Source organism: Triplophysa rosa, linkage group LG21 (genome assembly GCF_024868665.1).
Source record: "Triplophysa rosa linkage group LG21, Trosa_1v2, whole genome shotgun sequence".
In the NCBI taxonomy this organism is placed as follows: domain Eukaryota; kingdom Metazoa; phylum Chordata; class Actinopteri; order Cypriniformes; family Nemacheilidae; genus Triplophysa; species Triplophysa rosa.
In genome coordinates, this window is record NC_079910.1 from 2078658 (window position 1) to 2101764 (window position 23107).

Here is a 23107-nt window from a genome sequence, read left to right on the forward strand (position 1 = left end):
ACATGTACTGTTTAATGTATATAATGTGAAAGTACACAGTCTGTTACACTGAACACAATAGTACATTATGTCATTCTAACTTCATGATGTGTGAAAAATTACATACTTTCTCTTTATGTTCATGTAATTAAGTATACTTAAGTAAGGTTCAAGTAAATTTTTAAAGAATTTTTTATGTAGTAAGTATACCAACTAGTAAAATAATATAGTAGTGATATACTATTTCAATACTACTTGGGACTAAATTGTCCCGCTTAGTGAAAAAAGTCAACTTTGAGGACACAACTAGTTAACAACTACTTTTTGTTTGTACTGCATCTACACCACGAGTGAACAAACAGGTATTCTGATAGTTTATAGTTCAAAACAAGTTCAGCACATTTGTGAGTTTTTGAAAGTACACTTTGAAGTATACTCTCTGTAAACTACTAGTTTAATTTAAGAAGTATATTCTTCAAGTTTTCTTCAAATCTATAGATTACTATTTATACATATATATATTTTTCTATTGAGGTGTTTATTTTTATACTTGAAATTTACTTTTAAGTGTACTAGATTTAAAGAAATTTCTGTGCTGACCGTGTACGAAGACGATCAGCTTCAATTTCACACGTTTAATTCACTCTTAACTCTTCCACACAAAAGTTTATAAACTTGAACATGTATATTTATAAGACAGCATGTAAACTATGTGAAAAAAGTATTTAGTACGCTTTTCAAGAGTAAACAAAATGACAAGGCAAGAATACAGAGAATACTTCATCACACTTAACTGTAAAACTCCACCAAAAGATTGAGGATGGGAAAACAGTACTTAAGTGTCATTTTAAGTGTAGAAGTACGTTAAAAATAGATTGAAAGCATACTTTATTTTTCTTTATTTTTTATGCGGGCTCGCGTTGATGTGTAATTTTGGTTCTCCCGCAGGTAATTGTGGTCCAGCTCCCTTCTATCCTCACGCCCATCTCAGAGACGAGTATTCACCAGAGCAGAAAGAACACACAGCTGAAGCTCGGCTTCGATACAAGTGCACTATCGGACACCGCTGGGCTGGAGGTAAAGACAGTATATACTGTAGGAACGGAGAGTGGACGGATCTGCAGATGAGATGTGAACGTACGTTAAAGCGCTTTAGTCTTTTCTTTTATACTTTGAACTTCAAGGTGTGAAGTTTTTACCTTCTTTATGCTTCTCTGTGAAGCCAAGAGATGTGGTTCTGCAGGAGAGATTTCAAACGGCCACATCGAATACTCCGGCGTGTCATTCGGAGACACGGCGACAGTCGTCTGTGATGAGGGGTGAGATGAATATGAACTTGTCTTCTTTATTCGAGGTGTGAAAAAACACAGAGAATTTTTTCTGCTGTTTTCACCTGTTTCTCCAGTTTGCATTTCCTGCAAATAAACGCAAATAGAAACGACGTTTTTATTTGAAATTGGGAGAAATATGGTTTGAAGTTCACAGAATGAAACAAAAATGACCATTTTACCTAAACACATACCTATAAATAGTACATGCAGATAAACTGAAAATAATTTGGTCTCTTCGTTTTTTTTCTGCACAATATATAAAAAACTGTGATGTCATGAGATGTGTTTGTGTGTTGTGATTGATGACGTCAGGTATGAGGGGATTGGTCGACCTGTGCGGTACTGTAGGGACGGAGGCTGGGATGGAAGGAACGCCGAGTGTGAACGTATGACTTTTTTTAATTGACACAGGTGTCCTTGCGAAATAAAACCGCTCAAGACTCAATGCATCTGCTCATAAATGTGTGGTCATGTGGATGACATGTGAATTGTTGGTTTGTGTTTGTTTCCTGCAGCTGTGTACTGTCCTCCGCCCCCGCTGGTCAATAATGCAGACATGTTTGACCTCACATATGACCAAGTTCCGTTTGGTAACATGGTGTCCTATCGCTGTCGTACCGGGACTCTGATTGGTGCAAGAGAGATGCACTGCACCAAGAACGGAACGTGGAGCGCTCCTCCTCCTGAATGTCGAGGTAAACAGTAAATGTGCCCGTGTGCTGAGATCACCGCAACCTTCGATAAAATAACTGCGAATACAGTAAGCGTACACGAACCAAACCAATTCAACGCCTTATTGTGACATACGAAAAACATTGTTAAAAAAGTAAGTGTGACCCAGTCTTTTTTCTACATTAAATCATTATATGTTTAGGAAGCCAACTTTCATTATCTTTAGTGCAAAAAAAGAAACGCTTTATCAATAAAATCAATTCAGTTATTATCATGTTAGGAACGAAACATTGATTTTTTTACTTTGAATACTTTCATATACATTTTATTAACAGCAATAAACAAACATTTTCATCATTTTTTGGCTTTGACTACTTTAATGCTTTTAATCTCATAATTCGATTATTTGACTTTAGCCGGGATTTCACCAACACGGTCACAAATGTTGTACGTTTTACATTACAGTGATACAAGTAAAATGGCAAGGCATGAATCCGTAAATTTTTGTCTTGTCGCTTGGTTTTGTTCATTTGACTTTTTTGTAACTGTAAAGAAATGATCAAATCTATTCTTATTGTCGTTGCTCTGACATCTTTTTATGGTTACCATTTCATCGTCAAGGACGAAGTCTCTTAGATATTGGTACACCGTCCATCAATTTGTTTGAAAAAGAGGCCTAAACTCTTACAAACATCAACATCACACATGTATATCTCACGCATATTAAAGGTTTGGAACAGGAATAACATTAAAAGGTCATATTTTATGGTTTTAGTTTATTGTTTATATTTATTGCCTGAAAACAGCACATAAAATTCAACCCATCTTGTGACTTTTATAACACTCTCTTTTTTTTTCTTATACATTTTAAAGCACACGAATGAACAGACATTCTTGTTTTTGTCTTCCAGATATTGTTTGTCCTGTACCCAGAGTGCCACATGGATCTGGAATGATGGGCTACAGGTCTGTCTATAGATTCGGGGACACGGTGAGAATCACCTGTAATCCTGGTTTCAGACTTTCAGAAGAAAATTACGTCAAGTGTGGAATAGATGGAGAATGGACGCCAGACCTTTCCAAACTGTGCCTGGCTTCACGTGTTGCATACTAAAATACTATTTACAAAAGCGTTCTCTGGCTTGAGAGGCTACATCTTATCTGTTACATTATTGCGAAATATTTTGTTTAAAATCAGTCAGTTTTTCTATATAAACAGGTGATTAAGGTTTGTTAAAATTGTGTTGTCATCAAAAATATTTCAAAGCTTCATTTAGGAACGACGTCCATAATGCTGAATGTTTTTTCCATTAAAAATGAGTATTAGTCATCCGTTTTTCTCCTTTGCTGTTTTTTAACCAAGCATGAACTTGAATTTCTTTCAAATATCCAGATCAAGAATGATCATTGTTTTGAAGTGATTCAGGTACAGCATACGCTTTCATGAAATCGGGGCACTGCGAGTCAGTATCAAAGATGAAAAGCAATTATAATAAAAATAATAATCTGAGGAATGATGAAAATGCATGAACAGAAAAAGGGCTCAAATATGTGATGTACAATTTAAAATGTTAATACATTCCAGTAATCTTAAAACCTTATGAAACTAAGTAGATGTCTGATCTACTTCTGTAATTGAGACACAACATTTTGAACTTCATGTTTTTTTGTGGTTTTGTCAGGGGTTTTCTTATAATTGAAAAAAATCCCAGGAATGTAATTATTGACAACACGTGGCATTACATTTTAAATATTACGAATAATCCAGATTTTCTATCGGGTTAATACTTCAAGGCATTGGTCTTGTAACATTACTGAGATATTTCAGTAATTAAACCCCAGTGTTCACTGTACACTCATAAAATGAATAAATATTTAAAGTAAATATAGATTGTCAACATGTTGGTTCCATACAGAACTATTAACATCCACAGAAACATTCGGTTTTACAAAAGCTTTTTGTAGTGCAAACGTTTATTTGAACTATTGAAAGATAAGAAAGTAAAGCTTTGAAAATTGTTCTTTGACAAAAACTGCCATTGCTGTAAAGCCCTTTTTGTTTGACTTGGACATCACAAACCAACATACCTATGATTTACTGCAATTAACTTTTATTGATGCTGATCAAAGATTGAACATTTGCAGTCTGTCAGAAAAAAAATCCCCAAAATATGACATCCACACATGCAAAAAAGACTTTTTAAAGAGCATAATCCACCCACCCTGACCGTTTTCATTTTAATGGGTCAAGCAGAACTAGCACATGCTACTTAATGTAATGAAACGCATGTTAAAAGGCATTAAAGCCATTCAGATTTCCCATTTAATTCACTTTTCTTTAACAACAAGGTTGCAGGCTCCATGAACCTGAGTCAGCTGAGGACAGTCCAGTGATGCCACAAGTTTACAAGGACCGTGACATTTGGGAATAAACGTCTCCGTCAGACTCACTGTGGCCAGACTTGCAATATCGCTACAAACAGACAAAATAAATGAGAGAGAGAGAGTTAATAATATACAGTAAATGAAGCGGTAACATCAGATAATTCACATGTAGATCAGTGAGTGGAAACGATTATGATTCAGTGTTTTACCCGTAGTTAATAGTTCTGCAACGCTTCAGTCCCAGTCCTTCAATACGGATGGTCACGTTCTTCAACATGCAGGACAGAGGATTCTTGAATGTGATTTTGATTAGCACCTCCATGCCCACCACACAATCACATGCAGGCTGAAAGAGAAACGCACATGCACAAGTCACGTCACATGCCTAGACTTCACATTATTCTATTCTATTCTATATTTCCATGTGTAAAACAATCAGAGTAAATCAAAATGCGTGTTCTTATCCTTAATACAATTATCGTTAATATAGCTGACTAAAACTAAAACTTTTTTGTTCATTTAAATCATATAAAATATAGACATAAATATACTCTTTAAAAACTAAACTAAACCAAAATGAGAAAAGCTGCCCTAGCAATAAAATGAAAATTTCAAGTTGAGGCACTAAAATTAATAAGTGAAAAGAAATAAAAGCTAAAAATGAAATAAAAATAAATTGAGGAATATAACAAAGTATATTATAAAGCAAGCAAAGCACATAAAATAGATCAAACGTAAGCATAAACATAAAAGCCAATTCGAAGTATTAATACAACTCAAATAAAGCAAAAAAAGAACCTGAGCTAATTTAACACCAAATAACCTTTACGTTATCAAAAAAGAAAAGAAAAGAAAACAGAACAAAACAGTCATTGAAAATAAATAAATAAAGGCCAGCGGGAAGAAATCTCATTCAAACTCACAGTAATAACAAGATCTGGTGTACACAATCTGAATCTGAACTGTTTGGCCAGGATTTGTTTCGTCTGCAGGACCTGTCCAGTGACCATCAGCATCAAACATGAGTGATCCACAAGATGACACCTATAATCCTCATGTCGCAGAGTCCACGACAGAGTCTTGGCTATAGAGGAAAAATAACAAACAAATTCTGTATAAATGCCGATGCAAATTATATAAATAAACATTTATATATACACTATATATTTCAAGTTTGACTTAATTAATATTACATATAGGAACTTATAGTCTGTTTAGTATTTGAACTGTGTTTCTCTCTCCCTTATCTTAAATGTGTGCTTTAAACGTTTTGCTTATAGTCAATGTGTTTTATGTACAGCTGCTTTGTAACAATGAAAACTGTAAAAAGCGCTATATAAATAAAGTTGACTTGACTTGACTATACTGTATAGCATTTACTATAAAACACACAGCAAAGTCGGCAGTGTTCAAAAAAATCAAATGAACTCTCACAGTGTATATAAACCACACTATGAGAGTGTGGATTATATATACACTGTGAGTGTTAATTTGACATTTTTGAACACTGCCGATTTTGCTGTGCAGCATTCAAATTCCCTGATACTACAGTGTTTTTTTACCTAAATATTTACACATATGACAGCATTCACTGCAGTTTATCAGTTTACTATAGTAAATACGACAGAATACTATAGTATACATGAACAGAGTGTAGTTTAATTACTATACTACACTACAGTATGCTACAATTGACTATTATAGTAAGTACAAACCTATACTACAGTATTTTGTCCCGTGGGAGTGATTTTTGTTAACTTGATTCAAGTTTGTCAATATACTGCACCGTACCAATTGTCCACAATCATGGAATATTTCTAAACTTTGGTTCGGTTAAACGTCTTTCATTTGCTCACATTCGCAGGCTTTGAGCTCGATGCACGTCTGGTCTTTCTTCACTAAGGTCTTCTGCACTCCAGTGTAGTAAATGGCCACCACTTGACTACCGAGTGTGACGGTCCGAGGAGAGTTGCATTTGTTCTTCAGAGTGATGGAGAGCACGGCGTCTTTTCCCACACACAGCGGATCCTTCTGCATACTGATCTCACAAACCACATCCTCAGCGCAGGGCGGCGGGAACTCGCAGCGTTTGGATCCGTGCTGAGCGGCTGTTTCCACAGCTTTCCGTTCCTCCTCTGAACCTGATCAACGTGGAAGAAAAGGTCAGATTAAGACTATTCAACCCAAGCACTGAGAGAATTGGTTAGATCAGCAATAACTGAAGTCATTATTGATCTTTTCTCAGCATCACCTTCTGGATGTTTGTAGTGATGTGTGATTTCCACGCGTTTGTCCGAGCCCACGGCTTTGGTGCTGATGCTGTGACCCACAGCGCTCTTGTCAACGTGGATCACAGCAAAGCTTCCACAAGCCGTCCGCTGCCAGTAAACAATATCGCTGTTCACCTGAGAGATAAAAGAGAATGGGAAATAAATCAAAGTTGACGTGGGCCTGAACTACGAGGGGAATGTTGTTCTACAGCTGTGTTTTTTTTGGAAGTATTTCACGATTTTCTTTCATTCCCCTCGTATAGTTAAGTTGGAGTCAAAGCAGATCTCAACCGTCTGACTTCAAGACCTCCCCATCGTTCACAGCAATCTTTAAACATCCCTCAATCTACCCAATCGAATATTCTATGGTACGTGTTTTCATTTGATCTTGTTTGAATGCTTGTGTTATATAATCTGAAGTCATCTTAAAGCCCGTGAGACGTTTGCTGATGCCATCTTGTGTGTCCTGGTCCCACGGTCGACAAATAATGCTACAGAAAAAAAGAAGAAAATTACAGATCATTGACGTACTTCGGCAAAGACGAAGGGCGTGTCGTATTTGTGGAAGACCTGCCCGCTGCGGACGGCAGAGACAGAGGTGGGGCCGCAGCGAAAGAAGCCCTGACTGGTCTCCTGAGGAGTGGCGTCAACCACCTGCCATCCTCCAAAACCAGCTGGAAGATCTGGACGAGTCATCCAGCACTCGTTCCACACGTGAAAGTTCCTGCACAGAGAAAAGACTCAGCAACCAGAGACTTAAACAAGCCGTTCGTCACTGTCATCGATCTGCGTCGGACGTATAGACGGATCCAGAGAAGCACAGTGACGCAGAGAAAACGTTTTGTTCAACTTTTAGTGTGAATGTGCGCTCCAAAACATTGATAAGATTCACAATCGTGAAGAAATAAGCATTCTCTCAATGCCGTCAACACAGATCTTTTTCCACTTCAGCATCACATCGTCATCACCAATATTATTATTATTTATCATTAATAGCAAAGATGCTATTGCTCACGTCTGCGAGAATCTTACCAGATTGAATCCTTGTTCAGGTGTTTGATTGGCTCACAGTTCTCATCGATGTAAACATCTGTTGTCACAGACACGTCTGTGTCGTGAGCAGAGCAGAAGTTTGTAACAGGACGAGCGGGAATGCCGAGACATCTCAACACTGGTGTAACAGAGAAAAATGTATCAATGCACCACTCAGACACGTCTCAACCATCATCTCCTTCACTTCACATTAACCCTCACGTGTGTTAGTGACTCCGGCGAAGGCCACGCTCTGTCCATATTTAACAGGTTTTCCTACAGTTTTGTGATACTGTCTCAGGATTTCACCGCTTCCACACCAGGCCGCTGGAGACGTTCCACTTTCATAGCAGTTTGACCAGTTACCCATCAACACACCACAGTCATTGTCTGCATTAACCTGTGGGGTGAGGGATGCAAGACGGTGTCACATCTGTCCACTTTCAGATGAAATAACGAGCCGGTCAGGTTTTTGATTCGGATTCAAGCACGACTCACCATAGCAGACAAAACTCTGGCCACGATAACAGGGTCTCCCCATCCCAGACACGCAGCTCCACTTTTCTCCAGCACAAACAAACACGCATCCAGGATTCCCTCGTCGAACTGAGAATCAGATTTGAGATCGGACGTGAGGGTCTCTATCGTTTTACAGTATTTAACCTGATTTAATGGGAAACTTTAAGTACGAAAAATGTACAAAAAATATATGTTGTTAGAAAAAACAGACTAAAAGTAAAACATTTATTGAAAGCTGATCACACAAAATAACGAGCCACCTCGTTAAACAAAGAAGAAATGCAATGAAATTGTATTGGTTTATGGAATTATGTCTCTGACGCCAAATGTGAAATATCATTAAAAAACAGAATTTTACAGAAATCTATTATTTCAGATTTTTCACATACTATAATGTCCAAAAACTTTCATTTTACTACATTTTTTAAAAAACGACCAAAAACCATCAAATTACAGAAAAAGAAAACAAATTTACAAGAAAAACATGTAATTTTATGGGAAAAACGGTTATTTTATGGAATATTTCTGGCGCCCCAGCTGCCAGAAAGCTGACATTTTTTATGGGATTTTTTAGCAGTGTATATTTACTTTATATTACTTATACACTTTAAAAAAATTGTGTGACTAAAATTAGCATCTTATACTTGCCACGATTATCACTTGTGGCAACAGTCCTTAAATTGACAGAACTTTAACCAAGCCTCTTGAAAAATGTAGATGCAACAAGTCACAAGAAATGTTTGAGTTGAGATCTGATTTAAAAGCTTAAATTAAAGCGTCTTACTTGATCAAAGTTCCAGTTTCTGCAGCTGACCTGGTGTTTAGTACCATGGTAAATGATGCCCGTGTCATTCAACACGTACTCATTTCTCTGAGCATCATCATCCAGATACACAGAGTCATCTGCGGCAGACAAGGGATGAAATTTGATTCAAAAAAGCTTAAAGCCTAATACTCACTTAAAGCTTTTGTTTAAGTGAGTATTAGGTAGTACAATTTAGTTGTAATTGTTTTAACTTTAAACAGACAGTTAAACTCTTCGAACAATTTTCGTCTTATTTTTCTATTTGGATACGTACCTTTACACCAGGGGTTAAACAGCATGTAAATGTCATTGCAGGGCTTGTACGCTGAAGAAGCCCGCCCCTTAGGACCGCGTGTCACTACGGTGAGTCTGTATCGTCCAATGGGTGCGGTTGATACAGAGTAAACACACAGTTTAACGCGGTTATGCTCCTGTTGGACAATCTTTGCCGCCCAGTGTGTTTTCTTCAACTCATCCACTAACGGAACGATCACCAGAGTGCCGTTGCGTATCGATGGAACATCACCTGTAAAACACGCACAAAAACCAAAATGAAATCTGAAAGGCCCTCACGAACACCAGAGAGGACACATCTCTCATCTGCTCAAGAAGATAAAACAACTGACCCAGTCTGAGCTCCAGGAGAAGCTGGTCAGTCTTGGGATTGAAAGGCCGGGACAGCTCGATCCACATCTGGAAAGTCTGTCCTCTGCGGACGATGAGGTGGTCGCTATGGTAACAGTTTGCGCGGTGCTCCAGGCGATTCTGTTCTTTTCTGGATTTGATCAGGTCAATGCAACGCACCTGCAGGACCACGTCTGAGAAGAAATACATAAGAAAGCAAACGAACGGTTGATTTCATTAGCTAGGCATTGAAAACGTTTCTCATCGTGCATTGGTTTCCAAAAAATACAACTCTTACCAGGCACCTCGGTTCCACATCCACGTCCTTCAGACTCTAGGATCATATTCTGCTGGTCATCATGACATGATTTAGGGTTTTGCCCACAAACCGGTTTAATGCATGGCTTATGGTCGCAACCTGTCTTGTTGCATGGCTGTTGGCCGCACACCGGTTTAAAGCATGGCTTATGGTCACAGTCTGGCTTAACGCATGCTCCTTGCTCACAAATCGGTTTGACGCACGGCTTGTGGTCGGCTCCTGGCTTGATGCATGGATCTTGCACACAGATGGGTTTAATGCATGGTTTATGGTCGCAACCTGGCTTGTTGCATGGCCCTTGTTTACAACCTGGCTTGATGTACGGCCCATGCTCACAAACCGGCTTAACACATGGACTTTTCCAGTCGTCACATTTGATGCATGGGAAACGGCCAGTGAGGCAGATGCTTTTCTTCTGGGACCTTTGAATAAAAGAGACAGAGATAGTTTGAGGCAAAGAAACCAGAACTCCAGAACCTGAAAACTTCTTATTGCAACTGTGTTGTTGTATATTACATTACATTTGAAACATTTTACCATTTCAGCTAAAGGAACTGTTTGTGATGCACTGCAACTTTATATTTACATTTGTTCATTTAGCAGATGCCTTTATGGAAAGCACCGTAAAACTGAAAGAGCATTGGCCTTAAATTAAAATTTGTCGTCATTTACATAATCATGAAAAAAATTTTGTTACATAAATGTTACATTTAATTAATGTTCATAATTATATTCATAATTCGTAATATTCTAATACATTTATATTTATCAAATAATTAAAATCCACAAACATTATTATCAATATATAATTAAAATATGTTTTATATATATATATATATATATAAATGCACAAATAATATTAATATCTAATGTTATAATTACATGTAATGTAATTATAAATATATAAAACACACACACAAAATATACAGTGCACATCTGAATAAATGTGTGAAATATCATTTTATAATTAAAAACATACTTACATGTTTGCAGTTGTTGGCGAAAAAGTGCGTGAAGTCAGTCTTGACTGTTGCTGAAGCAGGATTAAAGTCTGGATCAAGCTCTTCTGACACTGTGGGATTTCTTTCTGAACTTTTCCAATTTATATATTCACTTCTTCATGTCTGCAAACGTTTCCTTGCCCTTCCTTTACAGGAAGGGAAGGGTTATCATGAGTCACGCCGTTTAATTCGATCAAAAAATTAAAGTTAATTAAACATATTAACATTTTGATATAATTATAAAACTGACAGGCAGAGTTTCAACTGAACATTTGCAAATGCATTTATGTAATCTACATTATAGATATACAATATAACAGAACTTGCAATGAGTATATTTATATTTTAACATAATTTTGATTACATGCACACAGCAAAATCGCCAGTGTTAAAAAGGTCAAATGAACACTCACAGTGTAAATATAATGCAAACTCTCAAAGTGTGGATTGTATAAACACTGTGAGAGTTAATTTGACCCTTTCTAACACTGGCGATTTTGCTGTGCACCCTACTTTTTAATACAGATAATAATGAATAATAGATTTTACGGTTGATGTAATTTTAGACTCCAGACACAAATATGTCAAGGAAAATCACACCCAAAACTGATGTTTGAAACCCCACCACACACCAACAGGGTGTAAAGTGTTTTGTTTAATCGTTGTCACATCACATATTTTAATTTACAGGAACAAATGAAAAATATCTTTGATGAGAAATGAGGTGGAATCATAATTATCCCACAGACATCATAATAACAATCAAACACAACTAATACAGACAGATTTTCAGTTACAGCTCCAGGGTGAAGGTGGATTCACATTTTAGTGAAAAAAAATACCGTCAGAATGTGTGTCACTGTAGTTTCTTTAGTTCCTGGTAAGAAATGCATGTGCTTGACCGGAACACATGGATGAATGAGCCACAGGAGTGTCTGCACCACGTTTTGAAGATTATGAATGTACAGTGATGTGCTGTTGTGTAGACGTTATAAATGCTAAACTAACATAATACAAGATGAAGACGTTTGCTAACACATTAAAAAGAATAAAATGCAACATACATATTAAAACACACCAACACATTCTCACCTGTGAAAGGTTTTCTTCAGGGACTTAAGTCTTGGTGTATATTATATACAAGCAAAGAGCTCCATCTAAAAGCATGCACTGAAATACAAATGAAAATGTCATGCTTGACCATGTAGATTATGCAAACATATGGATATTGGTTTACATAATCCGCATGGTTTTACACACACACATGCACACACATATACATATAGCTGTGGAAAAGTGAGGAGACTATTCCAAATGTTCATTTAATCATCATTTCTAGACGTGTTGTGGTCATTTCAGTCCAGTGTCTGTTGAATTTCAACAAAATCAAACCTCAAAGTCATCCAAGCATTGTGAAAGACTGACAGCATGACAAGACAGATGAAAACTGTGATAAAAATCAAGGTTATCACATAAAAAAATACGTTTCTGTAATACAGAGCATATTTTCTGTTATTTTCACCTGTTTCCCCAGTTTTCATTTCCTGCAAATGAAACAATATTTTTATTTTGAAATTTGGGAGAAATACTGTTAGTAGTTCACAGAATGAAACAAAAATGATTGTTTTACCTAAACACATACCTAAATTTAGAAAAACTGAAAAAAATTCTGAAGTGTGTGTGTGTGTGTGTGTGTGTGTGTGTGTGCGCGCGTGCGCGCATTTAATTGATGCTTACAGTAATTTTAATTGAAACACATTTCAACACCTGTCTCTTTGCATTGTCAGGAACATCCAGTTTTCCCCAAAAATGATTGTATACAAAAGCTCTTATTAAGTCAGCATAGTATCTCACGGAAGTAATCATCTTTGAAAATAGGGACACACCAAATTCTCTCACCTGGATCATTAAATACGTTTCTCATTATGACATTACACATTACAGTAAAGGCCATGAGTCACTACTGACATGCACACTTGCATACACAAAACGTATTTTATTGGAATATACAACCAAACAATGAGCTAAAAGAGCAAATACACCACAGTCACTGAAAATGTTTTACAGCTGTAGAATAATTTTCAGATCAAAAATATAGATTGCTTAAAAATCAAGCAAGAAGACACAGGCTAATAAAAAATGATCGCAGTAAGACTACATTGTATTAAGATATTAAAATATGGTAGTAATATACAGTTAACCACCACGCAAACCATACAAATGCGTAGGGCCCCGCTGGCTTGGGGGACCCCTAGCGGCCACAAATGGTTAAATTACTGCTGTCTGATATTGTGATTTATATTTTGCTGTTATGTCTGCTTAAACTGTATGATAATTAGACCCTGGCTCCACATAGCGTTAAAAGCAAACTGCATAGGATGTTTTATAGACAAATGACAGACAAAAAGCTGATTTGAGACCAGTGCCTTGAACTCTGATGTTAGTTCTAATACCATCTAGCAATGAATGTCACTCTGTTTACAATTGTCTGTTTCTAAAGCACATCAATAACTTGTCATTAATAGGATAGACATTTGTTTCTTGTTTTATTTTATTGTATTATTATTTTATTCATCTCATTATTTCCATTTTATATTTACTAACCTTCATTTATCATATACTGTACATTCATTCATTTATTTTATCATTTTAGTATTCACTTTTATTATTTGTCACATTTTGTCCTTATTTTTAATACTGTTTAATCGTCTGTTGGGTGCTGTATCGTCTTTTATGCTGATATGAGACTCCAATGGTCTCGATCTCAAGGTTCATAATAACGTCACGAGACAATGTTTTGATACCGTAATCTTGCATGTCTAATAACACCTATTGTTTCTAGTCAAACGAAGTTGGACAGAGCTGGACTGAGCATTAAAGCACGGCTGAGATTATTCAATAAACCATCTTTCATTTTATTCAACATCACTTCGTCTCCTGCCTGCTGTTCTTTCCTTCATCTCTGTATCTACCTGGTGGTTGATTTGAAGTATTAACTCACGACGGAGCCCTATACCCTTCAAACAGTTCACTTCAAGTGCTCAGCCCTTCGAAGGGAGTAGATGTCTTTCAAATAATGATCTTTCCAATAGAGGGCAGATGTGAGCCACAGTTCAGTTTTCATTGAACTATTGCACAAAATGTATTCCGGAAAGATTGAACAAATGATTGACATGTGACTTATTCTGTCTCAGAAGTCAATGGGGGTCAGTGTTGTTTGGCTATCAACGTTCTTCAAAATATCTTTTTTTTTGTGTGTTCTACAGAAGAAAGAGCATCATACAGGTTTTGGAATGACATGAGAGTAGACATATGGCAGGTTGTGACAACTTACCCCTCATAGTTTGACAACAAACCTACAGCCCACCAATCCTGGGAAACATTTTTAAAAATAAAAACTGTTACAACTAACCCTCCCCTGCCGCTGTCTACAGAAACCACATGTGTTTGTGTGGTGAGAACATGAGTGTGTGCGTGTGTATTTGTGTACAGAGAATGCATGGGTATGTACGTGTGTGTGAGCTGGTGTTGTGAAACCGCACACAACCAGGAAACACAATCTGGTGACAACATGCTATTTTAGCAAAACTGCCAAAGCCATTAGACTTCCTCACAAACACACAAGCCCCCCATTCGGCAGGGGTCAGTCCATATTCCAGAACAATGAGAATATGACAACAACACTGTATGTTATTAAAGATCGAATGCTTTGAAGTATTGAGAATATTACAGCACTCCCTCTCCATGAGTTTGCTCGCAACAGTACAGTACTCTCTGAATTTTACACAGTCACTATTAAGTTGAATCTAGTCGAATCATTAGTTCCTCAAAACATCTCTAAATGCTTCAACACAACAATCGCCTGACTGTGATGAGGCAAGACATGTGCGACAGAAATACGGTAGATGTGTGAGTGTGACTCGTTAAAAACATCTGCTGAATTTAAAGGGACAGTTCAGTCAAAAATATAAAAAGATTTATTCACCCCCATGTTGCTCAAAACCTGACTCATTCTTCTGTGGAGCACGGAAGAAGATATTTTGAGAAATGTACTCAGTGGTTTTGTGTTCATACAATGGACGTCAATGGGGATTTGTTACCAACATTCTTCAAAATATCTTCTTTATTGTTCTGCAGAAGAGGGAAAATCGTACATTTTGGAATGACATGAGGTAGAGTAAATGATGAGGGAATTTTCATCTTAGGCGAACTATCCCTTTAAGCTAGCTCTGGATATCAAGAATATTTGACTATCTAAAGACATCGTCGTCGTCTTTAGTGTGAAATCAACATTAAAATGTGCTGAAGGTTATTGATATATAAACGAGAAAGGAACTACTGTTAAATGTGCTCACAGTGCATTTAAAGGTTATATTAAATAAGTTTCCATACAATTTATATAACAAGTATTCTGAAGTATTATTTTCTGTTTTACAGACGGTAACTTCCATTCAAGTCGTAAAAGCTCAATGGAACAGATGTTTTTGGACAACATGAATCATCAGGTCTGTCACAAACCTGTCGAGTCTCTGCAGGTGAGGCACAGGCTGCTGTTAAAAGGGGGACAACTCCAAAAATGTTTAGATTCATTTAAAACTAATAAAATGATGTTGATACATACAGTAGCTTATAATGACAGCTTTGTGGTCAATACAAAGAGATCAAAATAAAACGATTGTATATAATGTCTTGTCTAGTTTGTATGTGTGTGTGCGTGCGTGTAATGGTTGCTAAACAAGTCTTATATCATATATGTATATATATATATATCACTTTGCTGATGGTGCTGAAGGCGGTTGCTAAAGACTTGTTTTTGTAGCAGATCGTCGGAAGTAAAACTGATCTATTATGTTGGATGGGTCCAGTAAGAGGAACACACAGTTCCTCATGTGGGACAAAACAGAGGTCAAAACTGCTGCATCAAACTCCACATTCCACATTACACACATCCACAGCTCTCTTTAAGAATTTATATATCATTTCAAAACTTTCAACTTGCTTGCAAACTTTTTAAAACAACACATGGTTGATGTGGTAAAGAACAGATGTGGGAAATAAAACTCATATCACACACAGCATTGTCGCACCTCTTTATTTACTTTGTCACATTTTCACCCACAGACACACACACTCGACACATATTCAAGCTTGACTAACCACAAACCCATCATAATTTAAGTTCACGTTGAGGAATAGACATCAGCCATTCTCAACATGCAGAAACAAGCTGTTTGGAGACATCTCAAAGACGTCAGACTGACTTTTAAACAAATGTCATATCAGACCTACAAAGTGTGAAAGAGAGTCTCAACGACATTCATGCAGTCATGAGAATTATGCTTAATAGTCATTTAGATAATACCACCATGTAAAAAGGTTCCTCAAAATTGTATTTCTTTTTTTCTTCTTTGGCCAGGTTATGTTCTTAACCATGTTTTATGTATCAGTGTTTTCTTACCTTAACCAACGCTGTCATCAATGCATATATTACCCGAGTTTGTTTTTCATAAATATTGCAATTATAGTAAATGCACACTGTTTAGATTGTGGCCCTAAACACCCTTTTCCTTCTCGTTCTCTCTTAAACACATGCGCACGCACGCACACACACACACACACACACACGCACGCACACACACACACACACACACACACACACTACATTCTCTAAATTAATGCAAATAATACAGACTAACTCAGACCTTAATTCTACGAACTCCATTTTTCGATGAAAATACAGTCAACATTTTAATTTTTTTGTTCTTTTTCAGTGTGTATTTAAACACGATTTAATGACAGTACTCACCTGCGTACAGGTAGAGCTAAAGCATCATGACAGACGTCTTTCTCTAGAGGGCAGCATTGAGATTCACTTCTATCTGCTGTACAGGAAACAAACAGAAGGAAAACATTTTGCCATAGTTACTTGTCATTGGTTCATACATTGCACACTTTATTTTTCTTCACACAAATGTTTTAAGCCTCATCTACCCATTTTCAGAGTCACATACAAATACAGATATATGACACATTTGGTGTCAAGTATTTGAGCAGGGAAACATAATAAAACAAAAGCTGTACAGTACCTGTTCGGATTGCTTTGCTCACCTGTCACTCAAGTTTATCGTCACGCCTCTTTAGTTTGCGGGTTAATCTTCATGCAACTTCACTGCGCGCAATCGAGATAACACGAGCTACCAGCATTTCACGCGGAACTCACAATGTGAGGATACGGGTAGGCATTGCATAAACACATATATTATTTCATTTCATTTAAAAAGTTTGCATTTGCATCTGATTTGAGTCAGATGTACGTATCTGTGTTAATTTACTGAGCATTTCTTTCACTTTCTTTGTACTTGTAACTTTGTTCAACTTTAATATTTATTTACGTTTTTTACAGGAAATAAAACAACATGCGAAGACTTCAAGCGCATATCTCACTTTAGTTGAGAAGAGTGACTGCGTCTTTGGCCATTTGATATTGATGTACTTCGAGAGACGTGCTCTTACTTCACTCCAAACTATTTGAATGGACCTAAAAACGCACAATGCAGCCATCAGCCAAGGGACTCTGATTCTCACGGTCCCCGGAGAGCCGTGAGAACGCACGTCCGCCGCCCTCGCCGCGGACTAAAGCGCACTGCGCACACGGGACATCTGGCGAGCTTTTACGCACAGAGGTGAAGCGCGACAGCGGCGCGCAGCATCCACTGCACATGCACAGACGCGCAAATAAACTCTCATCCCTGCGAATAATGCTCTTTTCTAGCGTTATTTAACGAAATTGTGACATTTTATGTCACCACCGGATTGGGCGCAACTGCGAGTTCCTCAAATTTGCGACATGGCGAAAGCGATATAAGACTGTAGACCAAATAAAATCATAACAGGCGATCTTTAATCGGTCAGCATGGAGGATACTTTGAATAACCGTGAATGCACCAACCTGAGCGTGCTAAACTGGGAGCAGGTAAGGCGTCTGGACGCCATCCTCACCGAATACATCCCCATTCACGGCAAGTGGAACTTCCCCACTTTGGAGATGAAGCCTCGGGATATCGTCAAAGCGGTGCGGTGTCGTATGGAAGAGCGTCAGATTCACGTCCGCGAGGTCCGGTTGAACGGTTCCGCGGCCAGTCACGTTCTCCATGAGGACAGCGGGTTGGGCTACAAGGACCTGGACCTCATCTTTTGCGCAGATCTAAAAGGAGAAGTAGAGTTTCAGACCGTCAAAGATATCGTTCTGGATTCACTCCTGGATTTCTTACCTGAAGGCGTAAATAAAGAGAAAATAACTCCACTGACTTTAAAGGTAAAAATTTCACGTGCATTTAATTGTTTTTGCATTTAATTGTGGTGTAACATGGGGCGTCATTTGTAAACGTTGCGCACCCACAAAATAGGCATTTACGGACGAAATCTAAGCAAAGTTTTATAAACGAGGCCCCTGGTGCTTCAAGTTCTGGTATAGTAACTAAATAGTTGTGGTTTCCAATATTCCAAATGTTGATCAGCACCTGCCCCTTTGACTTAAGGTTAGGACTGTCCATGGCTCTGGCGTCTTTCTGGAAAAGACAAACAATTGACTAATCAGTAATTGATATAATTCCATATGCTTCCTCCCATAAGGCCATGACTGTGTAAGTTGACATTGAGTGGATCTAGACATGCCCTAGAAAGTGTGCATGAGGTTTAGGCTGCAGAATGATAAGGGCACTAATAGTAAAAACGCTGCTTTCTACTACAAAGAGGATTTATTTAAACCTATTTTCCACGGATCCGCTTTCACCTCCTTCTACTCCACGTATGCAAAACGTTCATGCATTCAAATGAGGCAGATAGCATTCAAAACTGAACTTTTTATGTCTATAGTAATGCAATGCCATGAATGCAAGTGCAAAGTGATTTTAAAAAGACATTTTAGGTCTTCTACCATACAAATGCACATATTTTATAGTGTTCTTTATTTTCATTTAGACTCTTTTTTTCACCATTTCACCTATTCTTTTTTGTTAACATCTCCAACTCCCTTTCCTCAGGAGGCATATGTGCAGAAGATGGTAAAAGTATGCAACGACTCCGACCGCTGGAGTTTAATCTCCCTATCTAACAACAGCGGGAAGAACGTGGAGCTCAAGTTTGTCGATTCCCTCCGGCGTCAGTTCGAGTTCAGCGTGGACTCCTTCCAGATCCACCTGGACTCTCTCCTGTTTTTCTACGAGTGCTCCGAGAACCCCATGGCCGAGACCTTTCACCCCTCCGTCGTTGGAGAGAGCGTTTACGGCGACTTCACCGTCGCCCTGGACCACCTGCAAAGGAAACAGATCTGCACCCGGAATCCCGAGGAGATCCGCGGCGGAGGATTGCTGAAGTACTGCCACCTGCTGGTGCGGGGTTTCCGCGCTGCTTCGGAAAGCGAGATGAAGCTTCTGGAGCGCTACATGTGCTCTCGGTTCTTCATCGACTTCTCGGACGTGGCGGAACAGAGACGCAAACTCGAGTCTTATCTGCAGAATCATTTCGTCGGACTGGAGGACCGCAAATACGAGTATCTGACCACGCTCCACAGCGTCGTCAATGAAAGTACGGTGTGCCTGATGGGCCATGAAAGACGCCAGGCGCTGAGTCTCATCACCATGTTGGCGGTGCGCGTGCTGGCGGAACAGAACGTTATTCCAAACGTGGCAAACGTTACCTGCTTTTACCAGCCTGCGCCGTACATCGCCGACGGCAACTTTAACAATTATTACATTGCTCAAGTGCAGCCGGTCTACGCCTGTCAGCCCACGCACACCTTCTCACCGTGGCTGCCCTGCAACTAGCACATTTTCAGAAAAACAACAACAACAACAAATGCATCCAATAAAGAAAGCAATTTCTTAAGAAGTTGAGAAGTGTGCATTTGAGGAAAACCCAAGACGCTCTCTGCGAGGAGAAGCTACCGGATAAAAGATCAGACAGAAGAAGGGAGAGTGAGGTGAACATGGATGGGTTCCCATGGGGCGGCACGTTTTAACTAGGCTTTATGTGGCTATGTGCCCGGCCTACAGAAGCACAACACTGGCTCCAACAACACGGACGCACACACAGGCTCCACATATAAAGAGCACATGAGTCAAAGCAGTTACACAAGGACACAAGAGATGTGTGTGTGTGTGTGTGTGTGATAGACATACTTGAAGACTCGAAGAGATTAAACCTGCAAACAGTGTTGAAAGGGCAGATAGATTAGCCAACAAAGACATTTTGATGCGTATTGTTCTCACACAGAAAGAACCGAAGTCAATGGACTGGATTCTTTTCTCCATCCAAGGATGTTTTGTAGAAATATCAGACAGCTGAACAGATGAACCGTTTCAATCAAGTGCCTTCAACTGTGTGTGTGTGTTTGTTGGTAAAAACACCCGCTGGAATCAAGTTTGACTGGGATTGTGTGTGTAGCGTGTGTATAGACGGTTTCATCTTAACAACATTATTGCGCACTCTTGTGACCCCAACTGAACTTCCAGTACACATTCACAAACAATAGAGCATCTGTAGATTATTTCTGATAGCAAGCAAAAGAAACCGAGACGAACCGTTACTTAGCTAAACTTGTCTCTCCGATATTTTGAATTTAGACTGCGATACCAAGCTCAACCACTAGTTGTCAATGTACCATACGGTTTCTTTAAATGCGTCAAAACTACAGGACTCTTTGTTTATTTAATAAAATGAACATAAATCAAAATTCAACAAATCGTTTGTTATACAATTATTATACCGTAAAATAATAATACAAGTGAATATTAACATAAATAAAATAAAATATAAATAGTTATATTATTAGACACTAGCCAAACACAAACCGGAAGTTAACTGGGGGTCAGGCGCGCGCGCGTCTGATGAAACGGTCTATACAGTGCGAAACCAAATCAATGACAGCTAGGGCTGAAATGATGCACACGTCTTACGATTCGATACAATACACGATACTGGGTTCGCGGTACGATACAATAAAATTCAAATAACAGATTTTTAAATATTTTTATTGTGTTTCACAAATTGAAAATTTTATTGAACAAAAAGTATAGCAAACTTAGCAAAAAGTATACAGGCGTCACTGAAAAATACAACTTTTTCTAAATGTTACCATAAAATTATAATTAAGGAAGGAATTAAGAAAGCTAAACCCCAAGAGAGCACAAAGAAACATTCCAAAATGATGTATGTTGACACAACTCAACAAATAGGATTAAACAATGATCATAATTGTATGGCGACATATCACGATATATATTTAGAACTAATAAAATAAGTCCACCTGATGATGAAAGATTACACATATGCATGTGTTTGGCTTTCAACTAACATTTACAACTGTTCTTATTATTTAAATAATGTAGAAAGAAAACTTGGGTTCGGCGAAGTGTTTTAATGAAGCAGACAAGATTTTACTGTATACACGTATACGTTCTTCCCAGCTTGCAGTCTTATCTGAACTGACCTCAATGTACCGTTGGCTCAGCGTTGGCTTAGCTCAGATTAAAATGTCCAGGGCAATGCCATTACAACTAAAGCAAAGATGTTAAACAGCTCGGCGCTAAACTACAGGAGAAAATGAATGACCCACGTTGAAGTCCAAACCGTTGTCGTTACGTCCATGTAACCTGCTGACCCAATTATCACACAGTCACCAAATTCAGCAACCTCTGACCGTTTGACCTGTACAACATGGGAGATTAAAAACAGAATAAAGAAATTTAGCATATGTAAGACATGCAGAAGATACACCAAAGATATCCATGACATTCCTCAATACGCTCCCAAAAAAATTCTGATTTGACTTAACCATTGGTCAAAACAACAACCCGGCATGTTTGAGAGTGTACTTGCATACTCTGTGAAAGTTACCCCACAATTCCCCATTTTATGTTTCCATAAAGTCTGAATCAGAGAACTTGAATATATGTTGTGAGCATTAGCGTGTCTTGTAGAAAAGTTCATCCAAATCGATCGTAAAGGCATGGACCGTAAACATATCTCTTATTTTTCTACCGATTCTTCTATTTTTGTACAGTATATTGTGAGGTTTGAGGTCAGCTGAAGGTCACAGGACCTTTATTTCAATGCTGTGAAGAATAAATGTCGTGTTTTATGAGTCAAATGAAAACGCAGCAAGTTCTCATCGCGGCTTGCATACGGCTGGCTGCTCACGAGAAGAATCCGTGTGTGTCTTATCTTCTAAATGAAATGTGTTTGTGAATTCAGACGTGGTCTTCTGAGCTCACAGCTGTACATCTCGCATGCATCGTGTATTTCCAACATGAGTGACTCATTAAATGGTGATTTGAGAAAAGACATCGCCTCAGTGATGTTTGTGAACAACTGCGCACACTTCCTGTTGTGTGGTTTTAACAAAACCCAATAGCTGATAAAGAGTAACGATGTGTATTGAGCTGAGTGATGCAGAACGATAAAGCCCACAACCAGCAAACGTGTTACTTTAAACTATTAACCCTATACAGCTTCACCAGCTTTACTAACTGATCTAGACCAGCGATACACCCGTCTTGAGCAGCATGGAAAGCCATAAGATTAACAAATCCTCTGAATTGTGCAACAACATCACTGTGTTGTTAACAAAGAAAATATAAAACTGAAAATAGTGTTCACAAATCTGCAGATATTAAAGTTATTTTGACTCTAGCGTATAGTGTTAGTTCTGGCAGGTCACGTGAGTCGCATCAGCTGATCCTCGTCTACCTATAGAAATATGACGCTATCACAGCTTCCGTTTTAAAATTCATTCAGCTAACAGCAGCTTATCGCGTTGCTTAGGAGCACATGATCCTCCTCCATCCCCAGCTCCACCACACATTTACAACTCGGGCCTCGACTTCTGTAATTCCTTTTCATAAGTCTCAATTATGTGTTACACTGAAATGTCATTAAGAACTATTATATTTAATTGATAGACGGTAGTAAATACTGTAGTATACTTTAATATTTACTATGGTAAGGTTAAAAAAATCTACAGTACCTAAGAATTTTACTGCAGTTTACTATAGTGAACACTTTAAGTATACTAGAGTATTTTTTTCATGTAGGATATCATTCCCTCATTGGTCTCTCTCTCTCTCTCTCTCTCTCTCTATATATATATGTCTCTCTCTCTCTCTCTCTCT

At 38.2% G+C, this 23107-nt stretch overlaps 3 protein-coding genes and 1 long non-coding RNA gene across 4 annotated transcripts in view; 2 read left to right on the forward strand and 2 right to left on the reverse strand.

The window, feature by feature from the left end:
• si:ch73-217n20.1 (sushi, von Willebrand factor type A, EGF and pentraxin domain-containing protein 1) overlaps positions 1–3314 on the forward strand; it is a 7807-nt gene extending 4493 nt beyond the window's left edge. Inside the window, exons 8-12 of the mRNA XM_057363410.1 lie at positions 928–1116; positions 1202–1298; positions 1623–1696; positions 1826–2005; positions 2894–3314. Coding sequence (XP_057219393.1) covers positions 928–1116; positions 1202–1298; positions 1623–1696; positions 1826–2005; positions 2894–3096 — 743 coding nt within the window. The 3' untranslated portion in view covers positions 3097–3314. The remainder of the gene's footprint in view (positions 1–927; positions 1117–1201; positions 1299–1622; positions 1697–1825; positions 2006–2893) is intronic.
• A 119-nt stretch (positions 3315–3433) lies between these two features.
• LOC130572011 (protein-glutamine gamma-glutamyltransferase K-like) lies at positions 3434–17995 on the reverse strand. Its single transcript, XM_057363409.1, has 16 exons — positions 17887–17995; positions 16744–16819; positions 10920–11083; positions 9916–10358; positions 9620–9811; positions 9268–9519; positions 8973–9091; positions 8168–8275; positions 7892–8069; positions 7670–7808; positions 7169–7361; positions 6619–6772; positions 6224–6508; positions 5291–5451; positions 4577–4713; positions 3434–4455 (listed from the first exon to the last, which is right to left on the reverse strand). Coding segments are annotated over exons 3-16 (2508 nt in total). The 5' UTR covers positions 10922–11083; positions 16744–16819; positions 17887–17995; the 3' UTR covers positions 3434–4310.
• tent5ab (terminal nucleotidyltransferase 5Ab) lies at positions 16980–19774 on the forward strand. The gene is made up of 3 exons (XM_057363412.1): positions 16980–17172; positions 17341–18252; positions 18980–19774. Exons 2-3 carry the CDS (start codon positions 17851–17853, stop codon positions 19760–19762), a joined length of 1185 nt encoding a protein of 394 aa, XP_057219395.1. The 5' UTR covers positions 16980–17172; positions 17341–17850; the 3' UTR covers positions 19763–19774.
• A 1763-nt stretch (positions 19775–21537) lies between these two features.
• Positions 21538–23107, reverse strand: part of LOC130572014 (uncharacterized) — a 5181-nt gene continuing 3611 nt past the window's right edge. The window contains exon 3 of the long non-coding RNA XR_008965151.1: positions 21538–21644. This is a non-coding gene — a long non-coding RNA (uncharacterized LOC130572014). The remainder of the gene's footprint in view (positions 21645–23107) is intronic.